Source organism: Euleptes europaea, chromosome 3, assembly GCF_029931775.1.
Source record: "Euleptes europaea isolate rEulEur1 chromosome 3, rEulEur1.hap1, whole genome shotgun sequence".
Lineage (NCBI taxonomy): Eukaryota > Metazoa > Chordata > Lepidosauria > Squamata > Sphaerodactylidae > Euleptes > Euleptes europaea.
In genome coordinates this window covers 122,661,591-122,670,293 of record NC_079314.1, presented here as the reverse complement: position 1 = coordinate 122,670,293, position 8,703 = coordinate 122,661,591, and the positions used below count along the sequence as shown (strand labels likewise).

General features: G+C 52.1%; 1 protein-coding gene across 3 annotated transcripts; it reads left to right on the top strand.

The window, feature by feature from the left end:
* Positions 1-437: 437 nt before the first annotated feature.
* On the top strand, positions 438-8,093 carry CIMAP1B (ciliary microtubule associated protein 1B). 3 transcript variants are annotated; one of them, XM_056845845.1, is made up of 6 exons: positions 438-546; positions 2,363-2,566; positions 3,513-3,614; positions 5,663-5,784; positions 6,984-7,124; positions 7,939-8,093. In XM_056845845.1, the coding sequence occupies exons 1-6, from the start codon at positions 438-440 to the stop codon at positions 8,017-8,019; spliced, it is 759 nt and encodes a 252-aa protein (XP_056701823.1). In that variant the 3' UTR covers positions 8,020-8,093. The 3 variants fall into 3 exon arrangements, with proteins under 3 accessions (XP_056701823.1, XP_056701822.1, XP_056701824.1); XM_056845844.1 differs by having other exon boundaries at positions 6,984-7,154; XM_056845846.1 differs by lacking the exon at positions 2,363-2,566.
* The last annotated feature ends 610 nt before the right edge of the window (positions 8,094-8,703 follow it).

Genomic DNA, 8,703 nt, shown 5'->3' with positions numbered 1-8,703 from the left:
GGCTCCGCCCTAGAAACCTCCCGCCGGTGGCTAAGAGGGACCTGGAAACCCTACAGGTGAAGGTCTTTCCTATGACCTAGATCATTTAACTGGAGATGCCAGGGATTGAACCGGGGACCCTCTGCGCACCGAACAGATGCTCTACCCCTCTGAGCCACACCCTAGCTATCTTCTTCGCTCTGATCAAAACATTTTGCAAGGAGAGACCAGCAGCTACGTGTCAAACAGCACTGCTAAGGAGACCTGGGCCAAGGGCAGTCAGAGAAATTCCCACATCATTATTCATTTTTTGGGGGGTAGTTCTTGCTTTGGGGGGGGGGGTCTTGTATCTTGCTCAGCCTACTGGCTAATCCAACCCTGCCTTGCCCCTCCCTCATAGCATTATCCCTCTTTCCACCCTTTCAGAGCAAGCCGTGTGACAGCGCCCAGGACCAGACATGTCCACGGATATATGGGTGGGGAGCTGGCGCCCCCACAGGCCCAGAGGACCAATCGCGGCCCTGTATAGCAGCCCAGGACCCAAGTATGGGCTGCCAACGAATGTAGGTGAGAGGGGGCCGGGGGCAGTTGGGCGAGGGGGGCTGGCCCACCTCCCCCAAGAGGGGATGGAGTGGTGGGGTGGGGTGTGGATCTCCATCTCAAACCCCGCCAGAGCCAGGTGGCGGAAATGACTCTTCACTTCCTCTGAGGAACTTCAAGAGAAGTGGAGCTGGATTTCCACGAAAGCCGCACACGGGCATACGAACGGTCCAGTTGGGAGCTTCTAAAGATTCAGCCGCAGATCTCCTATGTCATGCAGATTGGCATGATTTGGCCCTCAGATTTGCCAGCAAGAACATAAGAATGGCCATGCTGGATCAGACCAAGGTCCATCAAGTCCAGCAGTCTGTTCACACAGTGGCCAACCAGGTGCCTCCAGGAAGCTCCCAAACAAGACCACTGCAGCAGCACCATCCTGCCTGTGTTCCACCGCACCCAATATAATAGGCCTGCTCCTCTGATCCTGGAGAGAATAGGCATGCATCATGACTAGTATTCATTTTGACTAGTAGCCATGGATAGCCCCATCCTACCTAAGAACATAAGGAAAGCCCTGCTGGGTCAGACCAAGGCCCATCAAGTCCAGCAGTCTGTTCACACCGTGGCCAACCGGGTGCCTCCAGGAAGCCCACAAGCAAGACAAATGAATTTATCAGCCCAGATTGCAGCAGTCACTCTGCGCATGAACAGGGCTTGTCCTCGGAACCTGTCCCAATGGAAGTGAGAGACAAGGACCACCCCCTACACAGCATGGTATAGTGGTTAGAGCAGGGGGGGTATCAAACAATTGTTATCAGGGCCGGATATGACATAAATGTCACTTGGCCATGCCTCGCCAGCCCAGATTGAGAATGGGGGGGAGGCTCCCTAGGCTGGCTTGTGGGCCGGGTAAGAGCTCTCAAGAGGCTGGATCTGGCCCCCGGGCCTTCTGTTTGACACCCCTGGGTTAGAGCTTCAGACTAGGATCTGCAATACCCCTGGTTTAAATTCCCTTTGTGCCATGGACGTTTTCTGGGTGAGCTTCGGTCATGTGCGTGCTTTCAGTTTCACCTACCTTGCGGGGTTGCTGTGAGGATAGAACAGAGAAGGGGGAAATGTCGTAAACCACCTTGGGTCCCCATTGGAGAGAAAAGTGGGGTACAAATGCAGTAAATACATACATTTTACATACAATTTACATGTACATATACATGGAATCATAGAATCATAGAGTTGGAAGGTACCACCAGGGTCATCTAGTCCAACCCCCTGCACAATGCAGGAAATTCACAACTACCTCTCCCCACACACACCCAGCAACCCCTACTCCATGCCCAGAAGATGGCCAAGATGCCCTCCCTCTCATCATTGCCTTAAGGTCACAGAATCAGCATCGCTTACAGATGTCCATCTAGCCTCTGCTTGAAAACCTCCAGGGAAGAAGAGCCCACCACCTCCCCTGTTCCACTGAAGAACCGCTCTCACTGTTATAAAGTTCTTCCTAATGTCTAGACGGAAACTCTTTTGATATAACTTCAACCTGTTGGTTGAACGGGTTGAACGTATACATACATACGTAAATTCTGCTCCAGTCTGGTACACTGTCAGGGGCTGGGAGACCTGAATTTAAATCTCCCCCAAGAGACCCAACTGCACAATACATGCTGGGTCCCGTTTGCAAAGGGCATCCCCTCGTGGGTCCGCACTGCCTCTGGCTGAGTACGAGTCCTGCCCGCAGGGTGTGCCACACAGGTGGTCTCAAGGTGACCTGACGCGTCGCCCTGGCCTTGGGGGCTTGCCCCTTCCTCCCTGCTGCCCTGACCCCCCTCCTTTCTCCCTTCAGGCTACAGCCTGCATGACCCTTCCCGCTTCAGGGCCCCCGCCTACAGCTTCGGCACCCGCTGGTTCCAGGAGCAAGAGAGCTGCTCTCCTGGGCCAGGATACCTGGTTCCGCCCAACATGACCATGAGGGGCAGAGATGGCATCCCTGCATTCTCCATCTACGGGCGCCCCCGGGACATCATGTCCTTCATGACTCCGGGGCCAGGTGAGTCGGGGTCACCAGTGGAGGGGGTGGGTGGGAGAAGCAACTGCTGTCGCCAGATAGCCACTGGGGCGGAGACAGGGTTGCCAAATTCCGGGTACTAGCTCTAGATCTCCTGCTATTACAACTGATCTCCAGCCGATAGAGATCAGTTAACCTGGAGAAAAGGGCCGCTTTGGCCATTGGACTCTGTGGCGTTGAAGTCCCTCCCCTCCCCAAACCCTGCCCTCCTCAGGCTCCACCCCCAAAAATCTCCCACTGGTGGCCAAGAGGGACCTGGCAACCCTAACTCTATAGTAAAGAAATAGCAGCACCACGAGGCCACCAAGTATATAGAAGATCCTAAATAACAGTTTTGTATTGCAATTCCAAAATATCAATGCGCAACTCTATAAAATTACTACTAAGGATAACACTGCAGATGCCGTTCCGAATTCAAGTCCAAGGATTGAAAATTGGAGATAGAATTGTAGATGAAGGTCACAGGCTGAAGACGATACCCTGGTATTCAATCATTTCGCATAGCTTCCTCTGTTCCAACTGTATCCACTAGAAAGGAGATGTGTATGCATGAAACATCTTTCCTGGAATTCACAGTGTAAATCAACAGCTTTAGAGGTCTGCAATGTTATTCTTAGTAGTAATTTTATAGAGCTATGCATTGATATTTTGGGTTTGCATTACACAATTGTTATTTAGGATCTTCTATATACTTGGTGCTGTTATTTCTTTACCATACGTTTCACAGCATCGGTTGTGTATTTTGTTTTGTTTTTCACATTGAGACTCTAACTCTATGGCATTATACCCCAATGAAGTCTCTCCCCTCCCCAAACCCCACCCTCCTCAGGCTCCGCCCCCCAAATCTCCAGGTATTTCCCAACCCCGAGCTGGCAACTCTAGCCGTGCATCGTGCCCTGACCAAGGTCTGCCTCTTGGCTTCTTGCAGGTCGCTACAGCCCAGAGAAAGCCGGGAGGTTGGCCTACCCCTCCGCTCCCCAGTACTCACTTGCTTCGCGGACGAAGGATTTCGAGAACGACCAGACGCCAGGTGGGGACCAAAGAGTCGCCCGATTCTGCCTTTAGTATTTTCTTTTGTGTCAGCCTGCTTGCGCCGCAGGCTCCGAGAAAGCTTTCCTCTGAGTTTGGTGGGGGGAGTTTGGGACTGTACTTGGGTTCTGATGGGTCACCGTATTTGAGGACATAAAGGGAATTGTCAGCTGGGTCTTGGTCCCTGGTGGATTGTGTTCAGTATTGGGCACTGCAATTTAAGAAAGATGTAGACAGGCTGGAACGTGTCCAGAGGAGGGCAACAAAGATGGTGAGGGGTCTGGATACCAAGTCCTATCAGGTAAGGTTGAAGGAGCTGGGTATGTTTAGCCTGAAGAGGAGAAGACTGAGAGGAGATATGATAACCATCTTCAAGTACTTGAGGGGCTGTCATATGGAGGATGGTGCCGAGTTGTTTTCTGTTGCCCCAGAAGGTCGAACCAGAACCAACAGGTTGAAATTAAATCAGAAGAGTTTCCATCTAGGCATCAGGAAGAATTTTCTAACAGAAATGATCCTCAGTGGAACAGGCTTCCTCGGGAGGTGGTAAGCTCTCCTTCCCTGGAGGTTTTGAAGCAGAGGCTAGATGGCCATCTGTCAACAATGCTGATTCTATGACCTTAAGGAGATGATGAGAGGGAGGGCATCTTGGCCATCTTCTGGGCATGGAGTAGGGATCACTGGGTGTGTGTGGGGGGGGAGGTAGTTGTGAATTTCCTGCATTGTGGAGGGGGTTGGACTAGATGACCCTGGTGGTCCCTTCCAACTCTATGATTCTATGATTCTGTCCTCTTTTGCTCCACTTGTTGTGCCCTTGTTAATTCTGCAAGGAACTGAGAATGCTTGCGACCAGTTGTAACAAGCGGGTGACCAATACTTTCCAGAGAAGCTGACGGTGGCCCTATTTGGGTGGCATTTGTCAGCCAGCGTGGCATAGTGGTTAAGAGTGGTGGACTCTAATCTGGAGAACCAGGTTTGATTCCCCACTCCTCCACATGAGTGGCAGAAACTAATCTGGTGAACAGGGTTGGTTTCCCCAGTCATACAAACGAAGCCAGCTGGGTGACCTTGGGCTAGTGGGGAGAAGAAGGGAAGGCGATTGTAAGCCACTTTGAGATTCCTTAAAGGTAGAGAAAACCGGGGTATAAAAATCAAGTCTTGTTCTTCACACTGGTTAATCCCCAGAGCTGGGATTTTATCAACACCCCTTCAGAACATTCTCTGGCTTTCTCCAATAATTGACTGGACATCTGGTATGACCAGGGTGTCAGGCCTTTGCCTTTTAGCTAGAGCAAAGGCTCTTGACATGAGTTAGGCCAGGTTCTGGCCCCACGTCAAGTCCTTGGTTCTCATGCCGATGAACATCTGTGTATAGTTTCGCTCGTCCTGTTTTCTGCAGCTGCTGTGGTACTGTTTAGTCTGTCTTCCTGGGAACCGCTTATCTCGGGGTTGCCTAGCAATGTTTAGTTTTTCAGTCCGTAGTGTCTTAAGCATGTAACCTGTCTGTATTCACCATTACTAGCCTCACCTGCCTGTAGGCAGTCAGTCGTTTAATCTGTCTTTTTGCTCCTAATAAAGTATTACTGCTTCAGAGCCACCTGCCTGGATGAGTTTGCTTATGGGATGCTAGGGACAGACGCCTGATCCTGACACCAGGGTAATGCAGATCACCACTTTGGGGACAAGAAGGGATTTTCCTCCAGGCCAATTTGGCCAGGGATCCTGGAGGTTTTTTGCCTTCCTCTGGACATAGATCAAGGGTCACTGGGGCAGCGGGGATAGCTGTGAATTTCCTGCATTGTGCAGGGGGCTAGACTAGATGACCTTTGGGGTACATTCCAGCTCTTTGTTCCTATGTTTCTTTGTCTCCATTGGGGAGGAAAGTGGGGTACAAATAAAGTAAGTAAATAAGTAAATAAACTAAATAAGTAAAATTAAGGTGCCGCAAAACTCTTTGTAAGTTTTGGCTGCAACAGCGTTAGGCAGCTGCCACCTCTGATTTTTGCGGAATGTTTTCTCTTCCCCTCCTTCCGTATTCCCCCCTTCTAGGGCCAGCGGCATATGGGCTTCCTCCCATGATTGGGCCTAGGGTGGTGAACAAGAACACAGCCCCCAATTACTCCATTTATGGGCGCAGTATGGTAGGCAGCTTCTACGAGGACCTCAGCAAGGTAAGCCAATCTTTCAAACTGGAGTGGAGGTTTATGTCCTCTGCCCTCACCTAGAAATTACCTGTGTTAGATTCACAATGAAAGCAAAGCCTAGAAAACTGGGGCAGATATTCTGATGGACTACCTTGTAAAATAATATCAGGGCCGTATAATACCACATGACCACATGAAGCTGCCTTATACTGAATCAGACCCTCGGTCCATCAAAGTCAGTATTGTCTACTCAGACTGGCAGCGGCTCTCCAGGGTCTCAGGCTGAGGTCTTTCGCATCGCCTACCTGCCTGGTCCCTTTAACTGGGGATGCTGGGGATTGAACCTGGGACCTTCAGCATGCCAAGCAGATGCTCTGTCACTGAGCCACAGCCCCTCCTCATTATGAACACACGAAGCTGCCTTATACTGAATCAGCCCCTCAGCCCCTCCCTAAAGAGATCTGGGCATTCCTGGCATGTAATAGAAGGGCCACAAGCGCCAAACACTGATGAAACCCTTCCTGCCCTCCCTCTCATGATCTACCTTCTCCAGGCACTCACCATGCCTAGATTTTGACAGTGCGCAGAGGGCTTGGAAGAGGGAGAGCCAGCGTGGAGTAGTGGTTTGGAGTGGTGGTCTCTGATCTGGAGAACTGGGTTGGATTCCCCACTCCTCCACATGAGCAGTGGAGGCTAATCTGGAGAACTGGGTTGATTTCCCCACTCCTCCACATAAAGCCAGCTGGGTGACCTTGGGCTAGCCACACTCTCTCAGCCTCACCTACCTCACAGGGTGTCTGTTGTAGGGAGGGGAAGGGAAGGTGATCGTAAGCCGGTTTGATTCTTCCTTATGCCAGAGAGAAAAAACCTACTACTACTACTACTACTACTTCTTCTTCTTCTTCTTCTTCTTCTTCTTCTTCTTCTTCTTCTTCTTCTTCTTCTTCTTCTTCTTCTTCTTCTTCTTCTTCTTCTTCTTCTTCTTCTTCTTCTTCTTCTTCTTCTTCTTCTTCTTCTTCTTCTTCTTCTTCTTCTTCTTCTTCTTCTTCTTCTTCTTCTTCTTCTTCTTCTTCTTCTTCTTCTTCTTCCAGCTCAGAGGAGGGAATGAGGGATACCTCAGGTGTGGGAGGTCACACTGGCACTTGTTCAGGGGGGGCTGGGAGAGATATGCCAGGGGAAGGAGGTCAGTCTTCTGCTGGTGACCCTTTGGCCTCTTGGCCTTGCAGACTCCCGGACCCTGCAACTACCGCCTGGTGGATCCCAGCGTGTACAAGAACCGCCCGCCACACTTCAGCATACTGGCCCGCAACATGCCTCCGGAGGACAGCACTAGGAAACCGGGCCCAGGAGCCTACAGCCCGGAGAAGGTGAGCCTGCAGCCCAAGAGGGGTTCCTGCGTGTTTGAGGGTCTGTCCTACAGGAGGGATGTGACTCTTAGGTGGGGGTGGAATGGGGGTGGGGGTGTCTCGCACCCTCAGGCCAGAACCATAGAACCACAGAGTCCTAGAGTTGGAAGGGGCCATACAGGTCATCTAGTCCAACCCCCTGCTCAATGCTGGATCAACCTAGACTAGAGCATCCCTGACAGGTGTTCGTCCATCCGTTGCTTGAAGACTCCCAGTGAGGGGGAGCTCACCACCTCCCTGGGCAGCTGATTCTTTAAAGGGGGGCATGCATAGCTACAGGAGGGGCTGTGTGCTCTCCCTTCCCAGCCACCCTGATCCTGTCCTGTTAGGGTTGCCAGCTCCGGGTTGGGAAATTCCTGGAGATTTGGGGGGTGGAGCCTGATATGGATGGAGTTTGGAGGAGAGAGGGACCTCAGCAGGGTATAATGCCATGGACTCCACCCTGCAAAGCAGCCATTTCATCCAGGGGAACTGATCTCTATTGTAATAGCAGGAGATCTCCAGCTAGTGCCTAGAGGTTGGCAACCCTATCTCTGCCGTCTGGAGATCAGTTATAATGCTGGGAGATCTCCAGGCCCCAGCTGGAGGTTGGCAGCTGGCTCCTGCAGAAACTGCAGGTGAAGAGAGACAAGCCTGCATCTCCAGACTGGCATGGAGAACTCAGTTGTGTGTCTGGGGCGCGCGGGAAACAGTGGAGACTCTGTGGGGGAGGAGAGGTTTGGGTTTGGGCCTTGGGTTCACCCAGCAGCCCGGTCCTCTCCCCTCTCCCCTGCAGTATACCCAGCATCGTGGCCTGACCTTCGGGATCCGCCATTCGGACTACGTGGCTCCTCTCATCGTGGACGTGGTAGACTGAATCGGCGGAATTGGCAAGGACAAGCTAGACAAGAAATGTTCATTTGGGAATACTTTGCTTTTCGCCACATTTTGTGTAGTGGGTATGTCAGCGCCGGACCCCCGAGGGGTTTCTCGGGGCCGGGCTGGTCCCTTCCTACCCCAATCGCCTCGGGAGACGAGGGAGTTGCCGCACCCCTGGGCTTCCCTGTGGCCAAATTCTCTGGCTTGATTGCTCCATGGATATCTGGCGGCTCGCAGCTGCGGGAAAGATGGGTGAGATGGAAGCCGGGCAGGATTCGCCCTCTGTGCCCAGTGGGAGTGAGACTCGGCCGGCTGTGCATGGAATAATGGGGGCTACTGAGCTAAGAACCATCAGCTCACACTCCCTAGGTATGGCAAGGGCTTCGTGGGGGGGGGATCAGAAACCAGGCATCTGCTCCCCGGAAAGCATAGAAACAAGGCATCCTTTTTGCATAATCGGTGCTTCTATGCCAGTTTGGCGTAGTGGTTAAGAGCAGCAGCGTCTAATCTGGAGAACTGGGTTCGATTCCCCACTCCGCATGAAGCCTGCCTGGTGACTTTGGGCTAGTCGCAGCTCTCTCCGAACTCTCTCAGCCCCACCTGCCTCACAAGGTGCCTGTTGTGGGGGGAAGAAGGGAAGGTGATTGTAAGCCGCTTTGGGACTCCTTAAAGCTGCTTACAA